Source organism: Varanus komodoensis, unplaced genomic scaffold (genome assembly GCF_004798865.1).
Source record: "Varanus komodoensis strain SLA01 unplaced genomic scaffold, ASM479886v1 scaffold199, whole genome shotgun sequence".
Taxonomy (NCBI): domain Eukaryota; kingdom Metazoa; phylum Chordata; class Lepidosauria; order Squamata; family Varanidae; genus Varanus; species Varanus komodoensis.
Genome location: NW_025335566.1, coordinates 63,021 through 88,980, shown reverse-complemented (window position 1 = coordinate 88,980; position 25,960 = coordinate 63,021). Strand labels below are relative to the sequence as shown.

The 25,960-nt window shown below is 47.4% G+C and overlaps 1 protein-coding gene across 1 annotated transcript in view; it reads right to left on the bottom strand.

Moving 5' to 3' along the window:
* Window positions 1–25,960, bottom strand: part of LOC123022487 (H-2 class II histocompatibility antigen, E-S beta chain-like) — a 65,248-nt gene that overhangs the window by 37,247 nt on the left and 2,041 nt on the right. The window contains exon 4 of the mRNA XM_044428186.1: window positions 25,502–25,786. Coding sequence (XP_044284121.1) covers window positions 25,502–25,786 — 285 coding nt within the window. The remainder of the gene's footprint in view (window positions 1–25,501; window positions 25,787–25,960) is intronic.

Below are 25,960 nucleotides of genomic sequence, written 5' to 3'. Positions count from 1 at the left end.
AGCGTCTCTTGCAGCGCGGGGTCGGTGTTTCCTGCCTGGGGGGCCGTTCCCTCCTGGCCGTTGCCGCGGCTTTGACTCCGCAGGGCGCCTCCGAGACCCGCCCCGTCGCGCACCGCGCGCGCCCGATCACCTGGGCTGGTGGGCGGCGCTCTCCGGCGCCGCGTGCGGCCGCGCTGCCCAGTGGAGCTGGCTGCCGTCGAGGTCGCAGCCGCGTGCGTCTGCCTGCATTTGCTTGCCCGGGAGCGGCGTGATGCTGGGGGTGGGCGGACGCGTCTCTTCTGCATGGAGGTTGCAGTCCCCCAGGACCAACCCAACATCCTGGGGGTTCTCAACACCAGGTCCAAGAAGATCTCTGTCAGCTCAGGAAGGGACTCTGCTGGGCAGGAGGGTGCGCAGTACACCAGCAGAGTCCCTGATCTGTCTCAGTCACCCAACACAAGGTGCAAATACTCTGGGCCTGGTCTTGAAGTAACAGAAAGCCTCGTGAGGGAATAGAGCCTTGGAAAACCAGGGTGACCCCAATCCCCTCCCCTCTGGACGTGGCCAGTGTTGCACGAGATAACCTGATGGGCATAACTGTCTGAGGGAGACATCTCCCTCTTATCCCGCCAACGTCACAGTAATATATGCCAGGTCGGCCCCCTCATCTATGATCAAATCAAAGGGATGTTTATTCTGGACCAACCTGGCCTTTAACAGCAACACCACTGCTGAGGGTCGGAAGAGATTTCTTCCAGGAACCCTCTGGTTGGGAGAAAAAGCAGAAGGGGGAACTAGTATCAAACATTTGTCTCTCCCTCTCCTATATGGTCTGTTAGACCCTAGTGCCATACCTTCCTGTCAAGCACCACCTCAATGGCGGCACCTGCAAGCTCCCCAGGTAAATCCATCCTGAATTAAAAGCAGATAATAAAAACACAGTCGCACAAACACACCAGGAAAAATTGACCAGAGCCCCTTGCCCAGCCCAGCCCCGAATGGTCAAAAGAGGTGATGCCCTGAGGGCGTCTCCCTTGGGCCGCCATCCAGCAAGAAGGGGGCTCCAGTGTGGCCTGCCCCAGTCATGTCCTGCCCGCCCTGCTCAACACAAAACAGCTGCAGTGACGATTGGCAGAAGGTCCAGAATGGGAAGAACCAAGGACTTGTCCATGAATTTGGGACCAGATCAGGACAGGACAGGACAAGGTGTTCAAAGCTGGCAGGGACTATGGGCTGATGGAACTAAAGCTGTGGGTGGGGAAGAGACTTGCTCCCTACCCCTTGCTCCCTCTTATGCATGTGAAGTCTTTGGTGGTTTGTCAACCTTCTCAGATGGGACTCCACTGAATTTTGTTAGTCTGACAAACTCAGAGTTTTGTCCCCTTCAAGGGGGAGCTGCGTCTTGCCAGGACCATATGGTCCCACTCTGGTGCCAGCAGGGGCCATTCCTGTGTCATGGTGACAGATCAGAGTGTGAAGAACAACATGCTTTCAGGGATGCCACCACCAATCCCGGACTTCCCACCTTTATGTCCTGAACTTGCAGAGTGTCCCTCCCACTCTGGAGTTGGGAGGACTCTGGTAATGGCCCCCAGGCAGCTTCATCATCCCCAGGATGGATTCACTTGCCTCCCCAATTTCTGTGCACACTCCATTTTCCCAAGAGGACATGTGGGACTCCCAGGTGAAGTGGGGGGTGGGCCCAGTTGGGCAAGGCTGCAAAGCTCATGGAGAGCAACCTTCGGACAGCGCCAGACCCGGCTCCATCCACCCACCCACCTCCAGCACTGACAGGCAGTCATTCCACGCAGTCTCAGACTGGGGAGGCTGCCGGGGGTGGAATCCAGGACCTTCAGCATGCCCAGTTGAGGCTCTACCACAGTGGTACAGCTCCTCTCCAAACAGAACATCCTTCATTTATTCATGTCATCAAAGCACATTTTCTGATTATTCTCCATTCAAGCACAAACTGAATTTATTGGTGCCAAGTCAGCCTTCAAGTGTGAGCAAAGCTTTCAGGACTCCAAGCCCCGGAATGGCAGCAGCTCCCAGTGAAGCGGAAGCTGGCCAGGAGCGACTCTCAGCGCCAACCCTTCAAGGGGCACTTGTTGGGTCCTGTGGGTGAAGAAGGGAATGTGTTCTCTCTTACCCTTAATCAGGAAACTGGGACTCCACAGGATGAATTCCAACCAAGCCAAAACATCTGGCTCTTGAGGCAAAATCCATGGAAAATGGGCAGGCATGTTCTGGACGCCTGGCAGGATGAATCCCACCCCATCACCCCCCACCCACCCAAGCAAAAGCAGGCAGAAAATCATGAAAAGCCAGCTAGTCTTTGCAGGAGCAGCTTCAGCTGCGGTTCTCCTCCTCGTGCCAATCCGCAGCTTCCAGCCCTTTCACCTTCGCATCTCCAAAGGACAGAATTGGAAAGGTGAGCTTCATTAGAAAATATTGAAGTATCTTCTATTCTGCCTACACCCTGGAGGACTAACTGATGAACGCTGCAGAGAATGGGTGGGGAAGGAAACAGAAATTGTGGGGGGGGGATAAAAATAGGAAAAGGAAAATGCATGCTTGGAAAGTGTAGGAAGGAAAGAGAGTGGGGCTACTGACCTGATCGTGAGCTTTTGCACCATGTCCCCCTCCCCTTGCAGCCCCTCAAGCCATACCCAGACTGATGGTCTGCCAGGGCAGCTGCGAATGTAGCCAGAGGAGGGGAAGCTGCCCACACACACCCCACCCCTGGGATCTTCTGCTGCCCCCCAGGGTCCCCCTATTCCACAGAGAGACCCCAAAGGGAGGCTTAGGAGGAGCCTCTCTGCAGCATTCAGACTGTCCATTGTGGTCCAGTTTGGAGGGTGTGACACTCTTTCCAACCCTTGCCCCCAACTGCAGCCCCCCCGAAAGCCAGACATAGCTCTGCAAGGGTGCAAAAACAGCCCCAAGACAGCTGGGGGGGCCCTTCTGACATGCATCCCCCACTCTGGAAAAGGATCTTGAGAAAGGACAGATGGAAATGGGGACCAGCGACTGCAGAGGAGGCAGGAGAGGCCGTACCTGCTGGCTGCTGGAAGGGAGACTCTGGAGAGAGAGAGAGAGTTAAATGCATGGAGGGAGGGGCTGATACCCGAGCACCAAAGCAACACCCTCCCGTCCTGGACAATGATCAGCTCCTCAAAGCAAAACCTTAAGAAGCCTTTCCTTGGCTCAGTCAAAATCCCGCATTTTTGCTAAACAAAATCTGCCTTCCCAGGAAAGCTGCTGGACTGAGATGGCCACTGATTTGGAGGGAAGATTTAAGCCAAGCCCCTCACGGAGTCCTCCTAGTCTTTGGGTAAAAAGGAGGGCTGTGAAGCTGGGGACCCCCATCCTTTGTCCCCTCAATGCCCCCAGGAACCTGTGTGGGATCCCTGCACAGCCTTCCTTAGCTTTGGGGAAGACCCATAGGAGCCCCGCTTCCATAGAAGGGACAACACTGAATCCCAGCATCCCAGAAGCAGCATCTCTGAGGAGGCTGGAAATGCATCTCGTCCCCTGGACCTGCCCCCACCAAGTCCTCCAATTCCCCATTTACCTTTCTTACTCCTCAGGTAACAGGAGAGCTGCACGGCCACAAAGACCATGCCCAGCAGGGCCCCCACGACCCCTGTCCACACTTTGCCCTGGGCAGTCTCGGACGTCAGTGGCTCTGGGGAGAGAGGAGGGGAGACTCATGCGAGAGCCGGATCAGGGCCAGGTGAAGCCTCTCAGCCACAGGAATTGACAAGGGGGGCCATTCCGTGCACCACACATGCGGAGGGTGACCTTCCAGCCCCACAGCGGATCTCTGAGGCCCCAGCCCCATCAGTAAGGTCTGTAGGGCTGAGTACATGTTTCCGTCCCTCATGGGCCAGATAGTCCCAGCCTGGAATATATGGAAGAGTCAAATGGGGGACGGATGCAGCTCCAGAGGGAACAAAAAGCGGGGAAGTGGGGCTGCCAACATCTCTTCCTGGGGAGAGACTTTCAGCCGCCCCCGATCTCTGCTGCTCCCTCCTAAGAGTCCACCCTTCCCCCACCCACCTTAGGCCCCTCCTTTCCTTCCCCCAATCCACCCACAGACCCACCCAGAGCCCAGGAGTGCCCCACAGAGGGAAGAGGGATGAGGGCCATACCCCACTGCACAGTGATGGGCATCTGCAGGCTGGCGTGCTCCACCTGGCAGGCGTAGACATCTCTGTGCTGGGGGGTGTCCTCCAGCATCACCTGCATCTGGTACATCCAGTCCCCGTTGTGCAGCTCCTCCCCATAGAAGACCCCCTCTGTCGATCTCCCGGGGGTAGAAAATGGCCGCGGTGCAGAGCAGCAGGGTGTGGGGGGAGAGGGAGTCATCCTTGGTGGGGGAGATGGTGACCGTGGGCTGGACTGGGGGAGGTGTGAGACATGAGAGAAAGGCAGGCAGGGAGGGAAGAGGAAGAGCGGAGAGGGATGAGTAAGTGGAGGTGGACCCCCAGGGCAGAGCGAGGGGTGGCAAATGGGGATTGGGAGTCATTCTTCTCCCTCTCCCATAACAGGGTCTTCCCATGAAGCTGATGGGGGCAGTCGTAGGGGCTGTGCAGAGCTGGTGTGAAGGGAGGGGTTTGATCTGCCCTTCTTGTGGGAGGGGACAGCAGAAAATGCTAAGCACCAAAAGGGGGAGCAGAAGAGAAAGGCCTTTATTTCCCTACTTTCAATTCCCATGTTTTCTTCCCAGGCAACCACGCCTCCCTCTGTCCTGCCCCCATTTTGATCTCTTGTGTGGGTCAGGGGCTTTCTGTCTCCTCTGACCCTCCCATTTATGGGGCACCTCATTTTCCCCCTAATCTTTTCAAATGAATTTCTGCCAAACAGCCCCCCAAAAGGGTCCCAACCTGTGCTGCTCATCACTTCCTCCAACAGAAAGTGGGGAAGGAACATGCGGGATGGCTCTCCTGGGCTTGGGACTAACCAGCAGGGAAGGCCCAGTGGGCAACCTGGCAGCTATGGGACTCGAGGGGAAGTGACCATGCCATACATTGATTCTTGACTCTAAAGAAAGCAAAATTCACGTGTAGCCAAACAAGTACCCTGGGCTTCAAGAAAGGTGATTTAAAGACATTTAGAACAGTGATAAGTGAAGCCCCATGGCAAGCAGCTCTACTGGGGAAAGCAGTCCAAGATGGGTGGAAATTACAAAAGGAAATTCCAAAGACACTTTCACAAGCAATTCTGACAAAAAAAGATGGTAGAAGACAAAAGAAGAAGCCTACGTGGGCTGAAAGATGATCTCAAAACAAAAAGGGACATGCACCGGAAGCGGAGAAAGGAGAAATCATGGAGGAGTGGAAGGTGCTGAAGACCGGAGAGGGCTAATGTTATCCTGATCTTCAAGAAAGGAAAGGAGAAGAGCCTGGGAAATTCAGCCCAGTCAATCGAAATCAATCCATGGGAATTTCTGGAGCAGATCCTTTCGCTCCCTTTAAGATCAAGAGCTCAAGTACGTTGTGGTCAATTCACCTGAGTCCTCAAAAGGTCCTGCATCCAAGTCAACCATACTGATCAGCTCGAAGTCGAGGACGGCTGACCTGCTGCTTCCCCCCGACCCCTTCTGTCAGAGGAAGGTCCCTGCCATGCATGCAAGGATTTCCTGGGGAGGATGCGGATCTCTGACTGAGAGAAGGCAAAGCGACTGGATCCTGCACTCCACACATCCCACTGTTAATGCTGACATGTGAGTCAAGTCTGCATAGAAACAAGTGACGTTGGGTTGGACTAACATGATGGAGGCAGAAAGAGGCTGGAGGAAACCCAAGGTCTGAACGCCTTTTCAGAGGCAGAGAAATCTATTATCATTTGTTCAAATTCCAGAGGAACGGAAACAGCATCTGAATTACACAAGACCTGAAACAGAAACCCTGATTCAGAATTTTAAAAGGAAAAGCCCCAGGGTATGAGGGTTTTGAAGCGCATCTCTGCTGGACATGTGAGGCTGAAGTGGTTCCGCATCACTAAAAAATGTTCAATTAAGGGGAGATGAAGCACCTGCATCTCGGAAATTAGTGAGAAGATTAGCTATTCCACAATCAGGGTTTGATTGTTGGGGCACCCCCTTCCATGTATCGACCAATCAGCTTGCAAGATTGTTGTCCACTGTCATGAGATGCATTTGAATAAATGACAGTAAAGAACATTCATGCATTTTGATTTCCACTTGACGTGGCGAGATGGTTGTGAAGAATCGGGGCTCCATACTTCACACTGAAATCCGTTCTACAGAGGGCCAAGAGAGGCCCATCCAAGGCGTGTTGGTGCAGGGATTAGAAGCCTGAGCATATTTCTGGCTGGTGAGGAAAGGCGGCTCCTCATCTGCCGGGAGAAACTTGGGATTTTTCACAGTCGAACGAGAAAGGGGAGTGCATCCTTCCCCCACAAGCCATTGATGCCGGTTTAACAGCAAAGAACAAAAGCTTGAAACACATTGGACCTGCTAGGTGAGCATTTCTGCCCTTTAAAATATTGCCCGTGAATGAACTTGTGAAGAAAGTATTAATCTGAATAAAAATAGAAAAGCCTGCTTGACAGAGGGAGGAATCTTCCCCCCCTGCAGAGCTCAAGTGGCAACAAATCTAGGGGAGATGAAGTGAGACTGGGGAAATTTGAGACTTGGAAAATAAAAGACTCTTTAATCTCCCCAAGGGTGAAGAATTACATCAGAACTTATTGTAGCTTACTTGATAGAAAAGTCTTCTTTCGGTTTTACCTTCCTCGGAGACTTTCTCTTTCTTTTGTCTTCATTATACCAACAAACAAATCTTTGTTGTTTGCCACCCTGTGGTCACTTTACTTTTAACAGATATATGGTGGGCCAAAAAACTTTTTTTTCTCTCTCTCTCTTTTCCTGGATGATTTTGCGCTGCCATCTTGTGGCCATTCAGTAAAAGCATTATTACTACAAAAAAAAAAAAAAAACTCACCCATCTTCCTCCGCACCTGCATCTGCCTCGCAAAGTCCACTTCATCAACCTCGAACTGTGGATTTGGAAAAATTCCAAAAAGATGTACAAATGACACTTTTGGCAATACAAGCATCTCTTAAAATCTATGCAAACATCTCAAGAGACTATGCAAAATGCTGTACAAAAATTGACATCAGAACAAAGGAATTTGGCTTCAGAACAAAGAGAAAGAATGGACAAATTGGATAAATTGGATAGCCAGGTCATGGATGTATGTAACCAACTAGCAGATATTTGACTTAAAATGGAACAAAACATACAAAAGATTCAACAAGTGAAAAAGAAAATTGAAAATGTTGATAAGTCTGGAGAGATAGATGAAGAGATACAGTTATTCACACAGACAAATAAGTCATTGTGGGATTCGGTTGCCATACTGGAGATGGAGAAGGCATCTAATTATCTAAGATTCCAGAAAATACCAGAGGAAAAAAAAATGATACCTTAAGGGAATTAAAAACACTGTCCTAGCAGACACTGTTGACATGGAAAATGAAGAGATGGCTAAAGAGATCGACCTGGTTTATAGAGTTAAATCAAGCTATGTTTGAAGACACAAACTACCAAGGGAAGTTCATGTTAAATTTGCAAGAAGATCCATAAGAAATAATGTTCTGAGGGTTGTACATGATAAATCGTTAAGAGCAACATGAGGTGACTGTTCTGAAACAAAAACCATGTAGGATTAGAGGAGGATAAAAGAAATATCAATTTCTTACCACAACGTTGACAAAGAAGGGAATTACGTTTTGATGGTTAACACCAGAAGGGGTATTTTTCAGCTGGCATTCTACAAGATATAAATTGGATTCAGTCTTTAAGGCTCAAGAATTCTATGAAAAATTGAGAAGCTCATTTGAAGATGAAGAACTGGCTGAACAAAAAGAAGGAGGGAAAAATGTTAAGATAACGGGTGCAACAACCTATCACCCTGAAGAAGGAGAAATAGCTACTATAGATCAACAAGAAGATGAACAGACATCGGAACCAAAAGTAAAGAGAAAAGGTACATGCATGAAGGCTAAACACAAATAGATAAATATATATTTTGTAAATATGGCTTATAAAATGGAAGGAAGAACCGAACTCTTCTCTTTGAATTTAAATGGATTAAACGCACCCTCTAAGAGGAGAAGGACTTTCTCTCAACTTCAAAAACTGAAATGAGATATAATTTGTCTACAAGAAACACGCATTAAGAGACAACATAGTAAGCTTTTGAAATGTCCAAAACTCAGAAAGTTATTTATATCTTCTGCTCATCAAAAGAAAAGAGGTTTGGCATTATACACCAAGGAAAAGTTAGATCCCAAATATGTTCTAGCAGATGAAGATGAAATCTTGTTGGTTGAAGTCACAATGAAACTTGAAAAGGTGCTCTTAGTAGTGATCTATGCTCCAAATAATCACCAGGAAGCGTTCTATCAAAAATTACATTCTCTACTTTTGCAAATGGACTACCAAACTCTGTGCTTAATGCGAGATTTCAATTGTATAATACAAGATTTCAATTGTAAACAAAAAAATTGCAATTGTATACAAAAAAATAGACCACAAGAATGAGACTAAGGAGAAGAAAGGTAGGAGGAAACATCCAACGTTCTGTTTTAATATATTAGAAGAATTCAGACTAACTGATGCCAGGAGACGTAAAAATCTAACCTCTGGTAAGTATACTTTTTACTCGAACAGACATAGGTCATGGTCTAGAATTGATATGATTTGGATAACTACAGACTTAGTTCCAGACTAGTTAGAAGCCAAAATTGATACAAATGTCTGGGCAGATCTTAATCCTGTAACCATGACCCTGAAAGGGACAACAAAAAAACCCAGATGGGTATTTTATAAATCTTTATTAAAGATTAAAATGTCAAAGAAGAAATAACCAAGGAATTTAAAAAAATCAATAAATAAAGCTGAAGAAACCTCTTTGCAAAATGTTTGGGACACAGCTAGAGCATATGTTAGAGGCCTGATAATAACATACTCAGCAAACATAAATTAAAGGAGAAAGCAGGAGTGATTTAAACTAGTAGATGAATTGGTGAAGCTTGAGCAGGAGCTACAGGAAGACCCATCCAAAAAAGACCTTAAGACACAAATGAATATTTTAAAACACAAATTGAACCTCTTAGATACAAATGAATGAAATTGACTAAACAGAACTTTTTTGAAAATGCTAACAAACCAGGGAGATGGTTAGCTTACAAACTAAAGAAGGAAAGAGAAAAGAGACTAATATATAAATTGAAGGATGGAGAAGGACAACTGCAGGTACAAAGTATGTGAATCAAGAAAATAGAGGAAAACTTTTTTGTAAAGCTGTACCAAAATAACAAAATCCCAATTGAGAAAGTTAATGAGTATATTCAAAAAGGAAAGCTAACAAAGTTGTTGGAGCAATACCAAAAAATATTAAATGAGGAAATAACAATGATAGAAATAACTGAGGCAATCAAGAGAAAAAAGGAGGTTAAATATTTGGGAATTTTTCTTACAGCCAAATGTACTACATTGAAAGAAGACAATTATGATAAACTACTTAAGGAAATGCATAGTGATCTGGAAAAATGGGCTAATTTGCAACTATTGCTGTTGGGAAGAATAGCAATAGTTAAAATCAATATATTACCAAAGTTATTATTTTTATTCCAAACAATTCCCATAAAAATCGATAAAAATTTTTTTGATGATCTAAACACCCAAATTCTGAGATTTGTATGGCAAAAGAAGAAACCAAGGATTAAATTAAAATGCTTCAGGAGGCCAAAGGGAATGCGGGCTTTGGCCTGTCTGACTGGATGTTGTATTATCAAGCTTCTGTCTTAATGTGGCTAAAAGAATGGAGAACTGTAAGAAAGAAGAGACTCCTTTATCTTGAAGGGCACGATCTACAAATGGGTTGGCACGCTTCTATGTGGTATGAGAAGTGTAAGACACATGCTTGTTTCTTAAACCATTACATTAGAAAGTCATTAATCTTGGTGTGGGAAAAATTAAAGACAGAACTGTACACTAAGTTGCCAAGGTGGCTTTCGCCTATGGAAGCTCTTGTATATCCAAACACATTGAATAAATCGAAATCGAATCGATAAATCGAATATTGATATGATTGTGAAATATGATGATATTTTGGATAATGATGGAGGATTGAAATCAAGCCAAGAATTACAAGAACAGGGCAGTAATGTGGGAATTCATCCCTGCCTCGCAGCATTCATGCTGTAGCTAGGCACGCTACGCTCAGCCAATAGTATTGTAATTTACCAGCCAATAGTATTGCAACTTACTCAGCTAATAGCATTGTACTTCACCTGTGTAACCATATAAGGCTTGTGACCATATATAGCAATAAATACGCTTCCTGTTTCCTGCGCCTGCGCATAAGCAATCAATAAGCCTTTGTGAATCCTGCGCTTGCGCACAATCAACTAGGGTGTTCACTGCTTTACTCGATGGCTATTGGATTACGCAAGTATAAATGTATCAATCTGTGAAATAATAAAAAGGGCTGCTTGTGTTGACGCAGCAGGAATTTTCTGCGAAGATCTTCTTTGTTACACTCAAGACATATCTTGCCAGCAGCAGGATTGTTAGACTGTTGAAATTTTTGTACTGCAGCTGCGAGCAAATGTGCCTCATGGATTTGTGATCCAAAATTAAGGCACACCCGAAGCATAGATTGTATATCAGTCTCTGGATTATTATAAATGGGTGTGAGGGCCGTCTTACAGTCCTCATTTGCATTTTCAAAAGCTAGCTGCTTGAGTAACAATTTTTGGGCCTTGGGACTGTCAGTCTGGCGTTCTACAGGCAGCATCAGCCTGTTGATGAACTCTGTATATGGCTCTGTAGCACCTTGTCTTACATTAGCAAAGCTGGACAAAGAATTGTCTCCAGGCTCTGGGATCTTTTTCCAGGCTTTTATGACTATGCTAGCCACTTGAGTTAAGGCTTGATCTGTTAATGCAACTTGTTGCACAGCCGTTGCAAAGGCTCCCTCTCCTAGCAGCATATCCTCCATGATATTGATATGTATTGCATTTTGCACTGCTCTTTGCCGCCAAGCCTCCATGCAAAGAAGACCTTGGGCAGGGGGGAGGAGAGAGCGGAGAATCATTTTCCAATCCGTGGGCGTTAGTCTCTGGAGAGACATGCCTTCCAGCAGAGCTGTGGTATAGGGGGCATGAATGCCCTTATCGCTAATGGACCGCTGTAACTCTTTCAAAGTTTGCAATGGGGGGGGGCTCATTTCTATCCAGAACGGCTTGCATGCCTCTTCCCCCGGGGGTCCCTCTGAGCACCGGGAACGCTGCTGGGAGTTCTTGTGATCCTGGATCCCCATCCTCCATAATTGCTGTTTGCAGAACAGCGGCTAGGGAAGTTACAACTGGCACCTTATCTGATTCCATATCGTCGGGCGGTTTTGATGGCGGAAGGAAGTGGTGCCTCTCATTTTGAGGAGGAGGAGGGGCTCTAGGAATCGGAGCTGGCGCGGGCAGCAAGATTTTTGGCAAGTGAGCAAGTGAGGCGGTCCCAGCTTCCAGTTGCTGATTGAATAATATATTAGTCGGCGTTAGTCCTTTAAGACAAGCCTGGACTTTACACCACGTGGATAAAATCCTGGAAGTCATTCTGGGATGATCATGAAAGCAGCTGCCAATTTTACACCAATCCTCAAGTTTCATCGTGCCTGACTTTGACATCCAAGGGCAAATATCATGAATTGCTTTAATTAATGCTTCGACGTCACTTTCAGTGACAGAATGTCCCTCTTTAGTAAGTAAAAAATGAATGTCTCGTTTAAAAGCCTGTTGCTCAGTAGACAAAGAAGAGCCCATTGTGTTCTAACTTGACCAATCACACTCACCCGGGATCCGAAGATGCGTGGCGCCTGTAGCCCGTGCTGGGCGTGGGGAGGTGACGACCGCGGGAACCGCCAGCTAGCAGCCGGGGTTGAATCAAGGCAAACCGCTTGCCTTACAAAGTTGCTTCACTGGGAACCGCCAGCTTGCAGCTGAAGGTTGAAATCAAGGCAAACCCTTTGCCTGACAAAGTTGCAAAACTGTCTCACAAAGTTGCAAAATTGCCTCACACGGGGCACCAGCTGTCGAGATCCGGCTCGACAATTGGTGTGAGAGAGTTCAGAGAGAGAAATAAAGCGCTGCAGACAAAGAGATAAAGTTTCAAAGCATGCTTGGTTGGTTGTTCGGGAGAACAAAGAAGATCTTCGCAGAAAATTCCTGCTGCGTCAACACAAGCAGCCCTTTTTATTATTTCACAGATTGATACATTTATACTTGCGTAATCCAATAGCCATCGAGTAAAGCAGTGAACACCCTAGTTGATTGTGCGCAAGCGCAGGATTCACAAAGGCTTATTGATTGCTTATGCGCAGGCGCGGGTAACAGGAAGCGTACTTATTGCTATATATGGTCACAAGCCTTATATGGTTACACAGGTGAAGTACAATGCTATTAGCTGAGTAAGTTGCAATACTATTGGCTGGTAAATTACAATACTATTGGCTGAGCGTAGCGTGCCTAGCTACAGCATGAATGCTGCGAGGCAGGGATGAATTCCCACACAGTAATATCTCTTGGTGGCATAAGGTTCAAATACAATCAAGATATGTTAAAGATTATAAAATGTGGGGTTTTTATAAAGACTTAACAACAATTGATCAAGTGATCTTAAAATCAGATGAAAAAATGATTAAAAGACTGTATAATTTTCTTTTGGATATGAGAATGGAAGATGAACAAGTTAAGGAAACTATGATAACATGCGCACAAAATTTTGCATATAATAATGAGCTACAGAAAAGGTAAAAGTTGTGGGAAGGAAATATTAAAGTAACCGTAGCAACCTCATGTAAAGAAAATCTTTATAAAATGTTTTATAGATGGTACTTATCACCAATTAGATTAGCAAACATGTTTCCAAAAATGTCAAATGGATGTTGGAAATGCAAACATAAACTGGGTACCTTTTATCATATGTGGTGGACTTGTGCTAAAGCAAAACAATATTGGGCTAAAATTCATAAATGGCTTGAGGAAATGTTACAAAAATCTTTACTATTTAAACCTGAAGTCTTTTTATGAGGCATTGCACCTGATGATGTTGATAAACAAGCAATGCATTTGATTCTACATGTAATTACTGCAGCAAGGAATGCATTTGCCCAACCTTGGAGGAGCGAAGAACCACCCACTGTGGAAGTGATTTTAGAAAAGATTCTGGACTGTGCTGAAATGGACAGGCTGACTTTGTCTCTGAAGGAGAAAGAGGATACATACTTCTATCGAACTTGGAACACTTTTTATCATTGGCTAGAAAAATGGGACTATGCGTAGATTTGAATATGTCTACGGATTACTATAAAAAAAGGGGGACTGACCCAGTAAGTCTGATGTCTCTGATGATTGATGTTTTTTAGTGGGGATTTTTTTTAGTTTGCAGAAAATAATAATAAATTTCAGTGAAAAAAATTCATATATTTTAGCCCAACGATTGGGCATTTTTATAATAAAATACATGTGAGAATATGAAAAATTATGTCAGAATTATGGAAACTTTTAAACATTAGTGTGGAATTGGTATCCAATGCCTGTAAAATATGCTATATGGATAATTAATGTCTGAGTTCAAGCTGGAGATGTGGGCAAAAAATAGTCACCTGATTCCCTATGTGGTGGGATTGTGAAAATATTAAGAAATATTGCAAAAGGGTTTTTAAGAATATTAACAAGAAATTGAACTTTAAAATTGAGGCAGATCCTAAAAAGCATAATTGTTAATATTTTACAAATATAAATGGAAATAGACTATCAAAATTATTAATAAAGTTTGTATGATGAGCAAAAATGATAATAGCAAAAAAGGAGAAATGGGATCTTCATTGACTAATATAACGAAATTGGCAATATGGCTGTTAATACGAAGTTGAAGTGGGATTAGGGTGAAAAAAGGACTGATAAAGAATGATTTTAATTAACTATGGATTTTTTAAATTGAATGAGTAATAATAAAAAGGAAGAGTAATAAGCCTTCAGTTGCTTCATTGAATGCAGTTCTGGTTGGAAGAGGGTATTCCTGAAAGGGCAGAAAGTGAAAGCTCGACGCAAAGAAAAGGAAAGAAATGAAGGTATAAACATTACACAGCCATGGTCCCGGTGTCAGGATGTACAAGCTGTATTTTGTTTTTTATACATGGGGAGGGGGCTTATATTTTGTGTTGTTTTTTCTTTCAATTTAATGATGTATTTTATATTATTATTGCTTTCTAGCAGCTTAGTATTAATAATCATTATTTTTTTAAATTATATATATAGATAAGTGAGGATATATGTCAGAAGCCATAATGTTTCAGTGACCCCATCCAGCCACCTCATCCTTTGCCGCCCCCTCCTTCTTTTGCCATCAATTATTTCCAGCATCAGGCTCTTCTCCAGGGAGTCCTTCCTTCTCATTGGGTGGCCAAAGTATTTGAGCTCCATCTTCAGGATCTGGCCTTCTAGAGAGCACTGGGGTTGATCTCCTCCAGGACCGACCGGTTTGATCACCTTGTGGTCCCAGGGACTCGCAGAGTCTCCTCCAGCACCACAATTCAGAGGCCTCAATCCTTTTGCGCTCAGCCTTCCTTATGGTCCAGCTCTCACAGCCATACATTGCAACTGGGAAAACCACAGCCTTGACTATACGCACTTTTGTTGGCAGGGTGATGTCTCTGCTTTTTCATATGCTGTCTAGATTTGTCCAGATTTATACCTCACTTCCCTCATTTGACAGCCCCTTTTCCTGACCTTTTGAAAGAGAAGAGATGGCGATTGAACTGGCCTCCTGAGGCAGCAGAGGCTTTTGCCGCCTCAAAATGCCATTTTGCTTCAGGAAACAATCTAATCCATCCCGATATGTATGTTCCTTTTGTGCTACAAACCAACGCTTCTGACAGAGCGATAGGGGCAGTTCTTTTGCAACAAGTAAGAGGGGTCAAGCAGTGACCTCAGGCCTGTGGCGTTTTACTCCCGCAAACACACAAGTTCAGAACAGAACTACACTATTTGGGAAAAGGAACTGTTGGTGATAAAAGTGGCCCTGGAAGAAAGGAGACATTTGTTGGAAGGGGCTGCTCATCCATCCTCATTCAAACTGACCTCACTCAAATGAACTTGGTCCATTTTGCCTCAGCTAAGATCCTCAACCAAAGACAAGCACGTTGGGCATTGTTCTTCACACATTTTCGTTTCTGCATGGAGTATATTCCACCATCAAAGAACCTCCTAGCAGATGCACTGCCCAGGAGACCTGAGTATTTGAGGGCAATGAAGCGCACCCTGAGCCCGCCCCTATCTTACAGCCTGAAATGCTTGCGCCAGTCACTGCTTTGAGCTCTTGGCAATTGGACCTTCTCTGGGCCTAACAGGCCAACTCCTTTTCCGGGTCAAGAGGGAAGAAAAGGAGGCAGGGACTCTGCCTTCTGTTTACAACTTCGAGAACAGTTTATTGTTATATAACCAAGCTGCGCACATTCCATTGCCGCTTAGAGAACGAGTGTTGCAACAATGCCACAATTCCCCCTCTGTGGGTCATTTCAGGGTTTATAAGACTTTACATGCGGTAACCAGGGACTTTGGGTGGCCTCATAAACACTAAAATGTCAAGTCTTATGTTCTCACATGCCCCACTTGTGAACGGGCCAAATGCAAGCCCGGCAGACCCTCAGGGTTGCGACAACTACTGGAGTTCCCTCCTGGCCCCTGGCACACTGTTTCACTGGATTTCATCACGGATTTGCCCCCGTCTAGGAGCTTCATCAGCATATTGGTCGTCACAGACTTATTCACCAAAATGGCTCACGTTATTCCTTGTACAGGACTACCCAAAGCTAAAACCACGCTCTCTCTTTTTGAAGCTTATTTTTATAGACTACATGGGTGGCCCCTTGCATTAATTTCCGAGAGGGGCACTCAGTTCACCTCCTGGTTCTCGAGGGAGATCCTTCCTTGCTTGAGGTTGAGCTGCACCTCTCTTCAGCGCATCTCCCTCAAACAGATGACCAAACGGAGCATGGACGCTACCCTTGAGCAATACCTCCGTTGCTATGGAAACTACCAGCAAGATGACTGGTCCTCTTTCCGTCCCTTGGCAGAGTTCGCTTACAACAATTGCGTGCATGCTTCCACCCGGCAAACTCCCTTCTTTGCCAACCTGGGATACCTCCCCCGTGCGTTTCCCCCTGCACTCCCTGCTGCCTTTTTTCCTGCTGCTGGAGATTTTCTGCATGACTTGCTTTCCGTACAGTCTTGCCCCGCCTGGGGTGTCTGTGGGCTCGGTGCCCCCTGCCCGGCCCCACTGCACCCGTCCGTCTCCCCTCAGCAACTGCAGCCTATAACCCTCAGCCACCCTTGCTTCTACATGCGAAGACTTGGTGCTTTGCCACCATTCTGGGGTCGGACCCCACGTAATTTTGTTAGCTCAACTACGAGTTGTGCCCCCTTCAGGTGGGAGCTCCTGGTGGCCAGGACCGTACAATCCCACTCCGGTGCCCCCAGGGGCCATTTATGTGTCACACGGCGACAAATCCATTTGGAAAGAATAAAATGTTTGCGGGGAGCCACTGCCAGACCCAAACGTCCAGGATTGGTGCCCATGACCCGCAGCATGTGCCTATGTCATTCGTCCAAGGCGCTTTCTCAGGGCCCAACGCCCCCCGAGGGAGTTGGGGGGACTCTGGCAATGACCCCAGGTGGGACAAGCGAACAAGACATCCCTGCCAGAGTTCGGCTCCGGTTCCCCCTGCAAAACAGGCCAATCAGCCACTCAGCAGCCAGCAGTGTCTCCCCATCGGTCCAGCAGAGTGGGGCTGAGGACAATTCAGGGCAGGCTAGATGATCTTTCCACCTCCAATGCCCTACCAACAGGAACGCTGCAGTGCAGCTCGGCTGCAGAGGAGGGTGCGGGGCAAGGGAGGCCTCACAGCTTTATCCCCTCCAGGAAGGGATTCACTTGCCACCCCAATTTCCACAGGGGACATGCGGGACTCCCAGATGCAGTGGGGCAGGGCCCAGTGGGGAGGGCGGCAAAGGGCAAGGAGAGCGGCCTTTGGACAGCGCCAGACCCCACTCCATGCACCCCACCTGCAGCACTGACAGGCAGCCACTCCACGTGGCCCCAGGCTGGGGAGGACCTTCGGCATGCCCAGCAGGGGCTCTACCACCATGGTACAGTCCCTCTCTGAACAGAACATCCTTCCATTGTTCAAGTCATCAAACTACTTTTCTTATCTTTCTCCATTCAAGCAAGAACACAATTTATTGGTGCCAAGCCAGCCTGCAAGTGTGAGCGAAACTTTCAGGACTCCAAGCCCCGGAATTGCAGCAACTCTGGGTGAAGCGGAAGCTGGCCAGGAGTGACTCTCAGTGCTGGCCTTTCAGGGGGTGCCTGTTGGGTCCAGCGGGTGAGGAAGGCAACATCACCTCTCTTATCCTTAATCAGGAACATGGGACTCCGCAGGATGAATACCAACCAAGCCAAAAAGTCTGGCTCTTGAGGCGAAATCCATAGAAAATGGGCAGGCGTGTTCTGGGCGCCTGGCAGGATGAGTCCCACCCCATCACACCCTACCCACCCAAGCAAAAGCAGGCAGGAAATCAGGGAAAGCCCGGTGGTCTTTGCAGGAGCGGCTTCAGCTGTGGTTCTCCTCCTCGTGCCGATCCGCAGTTTCCAGCCCTTTCACCTTCGCGTCCCACAAGGACAGAATTGAAAAGCTGAGCTCCAGCTGGAAGAATGGAAGTGTCTTCTTTTCTGCCTGTGCCCTAGAGGACTAGCCGATGAGCGCTGCAGGGAAGGGGTGGGATAGGAGATATGGTAATTGCAGGGGGAATTAGAAACAGGAGAAGGAAAATCCATGCTTGGAAAGTGCCGGAAGGAAAGAGGATGGGGGCTGCTGACTCATTTGGGGGCTTTTCTGCCCAGCCCTGCTCCCCTTGCAGCCCCTCAAGCCACTCTCAGGCTGATGGACCTCCAGGACGGCATGTGAATGCAGCCAGAGGAGGGGAAGCTGCCCACTCACGCCCCACCCCGGGATCTCCTCCTGCCCCCCAGGGCCAACCGATTCCGCAGACACACCCCAAAAGGAGGCTCAGGAAGAGTCTCTCTGCAATCTCAGCCTGTCCACTGAAACCCAATTCAGAAGGTGGGACTCTCTTTCCAACCCTTGCCCATAACTGCAGTCCCCCCAGAGCCAGACATGTCTGCAAAGGTGCAAGAAGAGCCCCAAGACCCCTGGGGGTCCCTTCAGACACGGGTCCCCCACTCTGCACAAGGATCTCAGGAGAGGCAGGATGGAAAAGGGGACCAGTGACTGGGGAGGAGGCGGGGAGAGGCCGTACCTGCAGGTTGCTGGATGGGAGACGCTGGATGGAGAGAGAGAGAATTTAATGCATGGAGGGAGGGGTTAGGGTTAGGGTTAGGATTCCTGAGCACCAAAGCAACACCCTCCCCTCCTGGACCTGAAATGGATCCTCAAAGCAAAAGTTACCCAAGTCTTTCCTTGGCTCACCAAAATCCCCCATTTTTGCAAAATACAAACTGCCTTCCCAGGAAAGCTGCTGGACTGAGACGGCCACAGATTTGGAGGGGAGATTTAAGCCAAGCCCCTCACGGAGGCCTCCTGGTCTACAGGGTTACAGTCTGGTCTACAGTGGGGACCCCCATCCTGTGTCCCTCGATGCTCCCAAGAACCGGTGTGGGATCCCTGCACGGCCTGCCTTAGCTTTGGGGAGGGCCCCTAGGAGCCCCCCTTCCATAGAAAGAGACAACACTGAATCCGGGCATCTCTGAGGGGGCTGGAAATGCTTCTCTTCACCTGGACCTAGCCCCACCAAGTCCTCAATGTCCCTCCAATTCCCCCTTACCTTTCCTGCTCCTCAGGTAGAGGGAGAGCCCCACGGCCAGGTAGACCATGCCCAGCAGGGCCCCCACGACCCCCATCCACACTTTGCTCCTGGCCGACCCGGAAGTCCGCGGCTCTGGGGAAAGAGAGGGGGAGCCTCATGTGGAAGCTGGATTGGGGCCAGGCTGGGCCTCTCATCCCGAGGGACTGACTGGGGGCCCCAGTCCATGTGCAGCAGATGGGGATGGGGACTTTGCAGACCCACAGCTGATATCTAGGGTGCTGGCTCAGTCTGCATGGCTGAGGTGTTATTTCTGTCCCTCATGGGCAGGGCAGTCCCAGAAGGGAGGACTGAGAGAAGTCAAAAGGAGGGCTGGACACAGCTCCCGAGGGAACAAAAAGAGGGAAGTGGGTCTGCCAAGATCTCTTCCTGGGGGGAGGCTTTCAGCCACCCACCGATCTCAGCTGTTCCCTCCTAAGAGGACACCCTTCCCACAACCTTAGGCCCCTCCTTTCCTTCCCCCAATCCACCCACAAACCCACCCAGTTCCCAGAAGTGCCCCCAGAGAGAGAAGGGGTAGGAGGGCTGTACCCCACTGCATGGTGATGGGCGTCTCCAGGCTGGCGTGCTCCACCTGGCAGGCGTAGATGTCTCCGCGCTGGGGGGTGTCCTCTAGCATCACCTGGGTCTGGTACGTCCAGTCCCCGTTGTGCAGCTCCTCCCCATAGAAGACCCCCTCCGTCGCCAGTCGTCCGTTCTTCAGCCAGTGGACCTCGATCTCCCGGGGGTAGAAGCTGGCCGCGGTGCAGAGCAGCAGGGTGCGGGGGGAGAGGGGGTCGTCCTTGGTGGGGGAGATGGTGACCCCGGGCTGGACTGGGGGAGAGGAGGGGGTGGTGTGAGACATGAGAGGAAGGAAGGCGGGGAGGGAAGAGGAAGAGCAGAGTGGGATGGGGAAGAGGCGGGAAACCCATGGGGCAGAGCAAAGGGTGCAGGATGGGGAGGGGGAGTCAATTTTCTCCCTCTCCCAAAACAGGGTCTTCCCAGGAAGCTGATGGGTGCAGTCCTAGTGCCTATGGGGAGCTGGTGTGAAGGGGGGGCTTGATCTGTGCTTGTTGAGGGAGGGGGCACCAGAAAATGTTGAGCACTGAAACGGGGAGCCCACACAGAAACAAGTGATGTTTCAATGAACTAACATGATGATGGCAGAAAGAGGCTGGAAGAAAACTGAAGTCTGAATGCCTTTGCGGAAGCAAAAATATCTATTATCATTTATTCCAATTCCAGAGGAACAGAAACATCATCTGATTTCCACAAGAAATGCTAATGCAACATTTTAAAAGGAAAAGCCCCAGGATTTGAGAGTTTTACAGCTCATTCTTCCAGATATGTGAAGCTGAAGTGGTTCCGCATCACTAAAAAATTGGTCAATTAAGGGGAGATGAAGCACCTGCATCTCGGAAATTAGTGAGAAGATTAGCTATTACGGACTCAGGGTTTGATTGATGGGTCACCCCCTTCCATGTATCGACCAATCAGCTTGCAAGATTGTTGTCCACTGTCATGCGATTCATTTGAATATAGGATGGTAATGAAAATTCATGTATTTTAGCCCAAAGATTGGGCACTTTTACAATGAAAGACAGGTGAAAATATGAAAAATTATGTTAGTTAGAAAAAATGGGAACCTATTTCCCTATGTGGAGCAATTATGAAAATATTAAGAAATTTTGGAAAAGGGTTTTTAAGATGACTAGCAAGAAATTGAACTTTAAAACTGAAGCAGGTCCTAAAATGCATTATTGTTAATAGTTTACAAATAGAAATGTAAATAGACTATCAAAAAATTAATAATAAATTTGGCAACATCAGCAAAAATCATAATAAAGAATAGGACGGAGAAACTATACCATTCAGTAAATGGTATAAAACAATTTGGAATATAGCTGTTAATGCAAAGGTGAAATAGGATTTTGTTGAAAAACAGAACTGAGAAAGAATGATTTTAATGGTCTGTGGATTTTGTTTACTGAATACGTACTAATGCAAGGGAAGGGTATTAAAACTTCGGCTGATTCAGTGAATGCAGTTCTGGATGGAAGAGGGTATTCCTGAAAGGGCAGAGAGTGAAAGCTACAAGAAAAGAAGAGGAAAGGGACAAAGGTACAAATATTATACAGCCATGGTCCCGGTGGCAGGATGCACAGGTTGTGTTTTGTTCTTAATATACGGGGGCAGGCGGAGGTTGTAATTTGTATTGCTTTTTTTCTTTCAATTTTATGATGTATTTTATATTTCTACACTCCTTCATGGGTCACGGCCTTGTCGTGGCGAAGGGGCCTGCGTAGCTCAATGAAGCTGTGAGCTATGCCATGCAGGGCCACCCAAGACGTACAGGTCATAGCAGAGAGCTCTGACAAAAAGTGATCCACTGGAGAAGGAAATGGCAACCCACTCCAGTATCTTTGCCATGAAAACCCCATGGATAGTACCAAAGGACAAAAAGATATGATACGAAAAGATGAGCACCTCAGGTCGGAAGGTGTCCAATATGCTACTGGGGATGAGCAGGGGGCTAGTACTAGTAGCGCCAGAAAGAGTGAAGCGACTGGGTCAAAGCCGAAAGGACACTCAGCTGCTGATGTATCTGGTGGTGAAAGGAGAGTCCAACGCTGCAAAGATCTACACTCCATAGGAACCTGGAATGTAAGATCCATGAATCAAGGCAAGCTGGATATGGGCAAACAAGAGATGACAAGACTGAACACTGACATCTTAGGAATCAGTGAACTAAAATGGACAAGAAGGGGTGAATTGAATTCAGATGACCATCAGGTATACTACTGCAGGCATGAAACTCAGAAGAATGGAGTAGCCTTCAAAGTCAATAAAAGATTGGGAAAAGCAGTACTGGGATACAATCTCCAAAATGACAGAATGAACTCAGTTTGAATCCAAGGCAAACCATTCAGCATCACAGTAGTCCAAGTCTATGCCGCAACCACTGGTGCTGAAGAGGCGGAAGTTGACCGGTTCTCTGAAGGCCTACAACGGCTAGTATTAACTCCCAAAAATGATGTCTTTAGCATCATGGGGGATTGGAATACTAAAGTAGGAAGCCAAAAGATAACCAGAATAACAAGAAAGTTTGGCCTTGGAGTACAAAATGAAGCAGGGCACAGGCAGGTAGAATTTTGTCAAGAGAATACGATAGTCGTAGCAAACACTCTTTTCCAACAACCCAAGAGACAACTCTACACATGGACATCACCAGACGGTCAACACAGAAATCAGATTGACTATGTGCTCTACAGCCAAAGATGGAGAAGCTCTATACAGTCAGGAAAAAGTAGACTAGGAGCCGACTGTGGCTCAGATCATGAGCTTCTTGTTGCAAAATTTAGGCTTAATTTGAAGAAAGTAGGGAAAAGCACTAGGCCACTCAGGTATGACCTAAATCATATCCCTGAGGAATATACAGTAGAGGTGAAAAATTGATTTAAGCAATTATATCTGATAGACAGAGTGCCTGAAGAACTATGGATGGAGGTTCGCAGCATTCTACAAGAGGTAGCAACAAAAACCATCCTAAAGAAAAAGAAATGCAAGAAAGCAAAATGTCTGTCCGAGGAAGCTTTACAAATAGCCGAAGAAAGAAGGGAAGCGAAAGGCAAGAGAGAAAAGGAAAGATACACCCAACTGAATACAGATTTCCAGAGAATAGCTAGACGAGATTAAGAATGCCTTCTTAAATGAACAGTGCAAAGAAATGAAAGAAAACAGTGCAATAGGGAGGACCAGAGATCTCTTCAAGAAAATTGGATATATGAAGGGAACATTTCATGCAAAGATGGGCATGATAAAGGACCAAAATGGCAGGGACCTATCAGAGGCAGGAGTGATTAAGAAGAGATGGCAAGATTACACAGAAGGACTGTACAAGAAAGAGCTTAACGTCCCTGATAACCTCGATGGGGTGGTCACTGACCTCGAGCCAGACAGCCTGGACTGTGAAGTCAAATGGGCCTGAGGAAGTCTCAGCAAAAACACACCTGGTGAAGGTGACAGTATTCCAGCTGAGCTATTCAAAATATTAAAAGAAGATGCAGTAAAAGTGCTACACTCAATATGCCTGCAAATTTTGAAAAAACAACAGTGGCCACACGAATGGAAAAGGTCAGTTTGCATTCCGATCCTAAAGAAGGGCAATGCCAATGAATGTTAAAACTTCCGCAGCATTGCACACATGTCACATGATAGCAAAGTGATGCTCAAAATCCTACAAGCTGGACTCCAGCAGTATGTGGACCAAAAACTACCAGAAGAACAGGCAGGATTTCAAAAAGGGAGAGGAACTTGAGATGAAATTGCCAACATACACTGGATCAGGGAGAAAGCTAGGGAGTTCCAGAAAAACATCTACTTCTACTTCTTTGTCTATGCTAAAACCTTTGATTGTGTGGATCACAACAAATTGTGGTAAGTTCTTAGAGAGGTGGGAGTACCAGACCATCTTATTTATCTCTTGAGAAATCTATACGCGGGCCAAGAAGCAACAGTGAGAACTGGACACGGAACCAATGATTGGTACAAAATTGAGAAAGGAGTTCGTCAAGACTGTATACTGTCATCCTGCCTGTTTAACTTATATGCAGAGCACACCATGAGAAAGGTGGGCCTAGATGAATCACCAGTTGGAAGCAAGATTGCTGGGAGAAATATCAACAACTTCAAATATGCAGATGATACCACTCTCATGGCAGAAAGTAAAGAGGAACTAAGGAGCATCTTGATGGGGGTGAAGGAGGAGAGTGCAGAAGTTGGGCTTGAAACTCAACATTAAGAAACTAAGATCATGGCAACTGGTCCTCTCACTTCCTGGCAAATAGATGTGGAAGAAATGGAGGTAGTGACAGATTTTATTTTCCTGAGCTCCAAGATCACCGCAGACGTGGACTGCAGCCAAGAAATTAAAAGACGATTGTTCCTGGGGAGGAAAGCTTTGGCAAATCTAGACAGCATATGAAAAAGCAGAGACATCACCCTGCCAACAAAAGTGCATATAGTCAAGGCTGTGGTTTTCCCAGTTGCAATGTATGGCTGTGAGAGCTGGACCATAAGGAAGGCTGAGCGCAAAAGGATTGAGGCCTCTGAATTGTGGTGCTGGAGGAGACTCCTGCGAGTCCCTTGGACCACAAGGTGATCAAACCGGTTAGTCCTGGAGGAGATCAACCCCAATGCTCTCTAGAAGGCCAGATCCTGAAGATGGAGCTCAAATACTTTGGCCACCCAATGAGAAGGAAGGATTCCCTGGAGAAGAGCCAGATGCTGGGAACGAATGAGGGCAAAAGAAGAAGGGGGCAGCAGAGGATGAGGTGGCTGGATGGGGTCACTGAAGCAGTCGGTGTGAGTCTGAGTGGACTCTGGGGATGATGGAAGACAGGAAGGCCTGGGGAAGGTTGTCCATGGGGTGCGAAGGGTCGGACACGACTTCGCGACTAACAACAACAACAACATGGTCTAAGGTTTTCTAGCAGCTTATTATTAATAAGTTACTATTTTAAATTATATATATAGATCAGTGAGGATACATGTCAGAAGACGCAATGTAGAGAGTTAAACATTTTGTACGAGTCTAAACTGAGACAATGCAAGATGACGATACAGCTGATCATGTGGAATGGAAATACACATTTGAACTTACAAAAGTGATAAATATGGGTGAGATGCTATTACGCTTATAAAATAAATTGTTTGGAGGTGAGGAGTCAGTGGTTTCGATTATTGGTGTGGATTCTGAAAAATTCAGGAAGGGGAATCATGTATCAGCATTGATGTGTGACTTTCCCATAGAACCTCTGGCAGCTGGGCTCAGACAAAATGCCAATAAGAATACAAGCTAAGCTATATAACATTAATTTGTATGCTGATGATAGGTCTGTTTTTTTTAAAAAAATAAAAGAATAGAGCCTCTAAAAAATTAGAAATATTGAAGGGCTATAGAGATTAAACTTAATTATGAAAAACGTAAATTATTCTGTATAAATATCACCATAGAAGAACAAAGAGAAATTCAAAGAATGTGTAAAAGATATCCTTGTTTCTTTATAGAAAGTATAAGAATATATTTAATTTTTTGAAGGGAAAAGGAAGAAATGGCTCAAATGGAACTTTTTTCTGTCAAGCGAGCATGAAATAGTCAAACTTCATGTATTGCCCAAATGCTAAGTTTTATTTCACAAATTCCCTCTGTTTCCAGATGATTTTAAAAGAACAGTCTGCAACATGGGGCGCGGGGTCGGAGGGGCGCCCCCCCCCCGCCGCTTCCCGACCAGCGCCTTCCAGAAACGCAACTGAAGGAGTCCTGCCTCCTCCCACTGAATCGCTCCGGGGGGGCGAGGACGTGGGTCCCCCAGCCCCGGGTCTCCCGCGCGCCCCTCGGGGGTCCACCAAGTCCCCCTGCAGCGCGGAGGGGGCGGCCCCGCGGACGCGCGCCCCCCATGCGGGGAGGGCCAGCCGGGGCAGAGGGGAGGGGCTGCGGGCTCCGCGGTCGTGTTGGGGCGCCGGGGGGGGGGAAGGGGGGGCCGCGCTCCGCCGGGACCCACTCACCGCGCCGCCCGTGCGCGAAGGGGCCGTAGATCTTCTCGTAGTTGTACCGGCAGAAGGAGTCCACCTCTCTCCGCTTGACCGCGAGTACCTCCTCCTGGCTGTTCCAGTACTCGGCTGCGGGCTCCCCCAGCACCGTGAGGGCCTCGTACCGGCCCAGGGCGCTGTCGAAGCGCGCGATCTCCGTCCGGTCGTAGATGTACCTGTACAGGAGGCGCACCTGCTCCCGCCCCGTCGCGTTGGAGAAGCGGCACTCGAACTTGTCCTGGGCCAGGAACCGCCGTGAGGCTGCGAGGGAAGAGGGACCACGCCGGGCTCCATTAACGAGCAGCACAGAGGGCCAAGTGCCCTCAGGACGGCGCCTGTGCCCGCCTCCCTGGACCCGCTGCCAGTCGGAAGGAAACATCCACCCCATCAGCCACGGGACCTCCGCCCAGCAGGCACAGTCTCCCCCCACCGAGT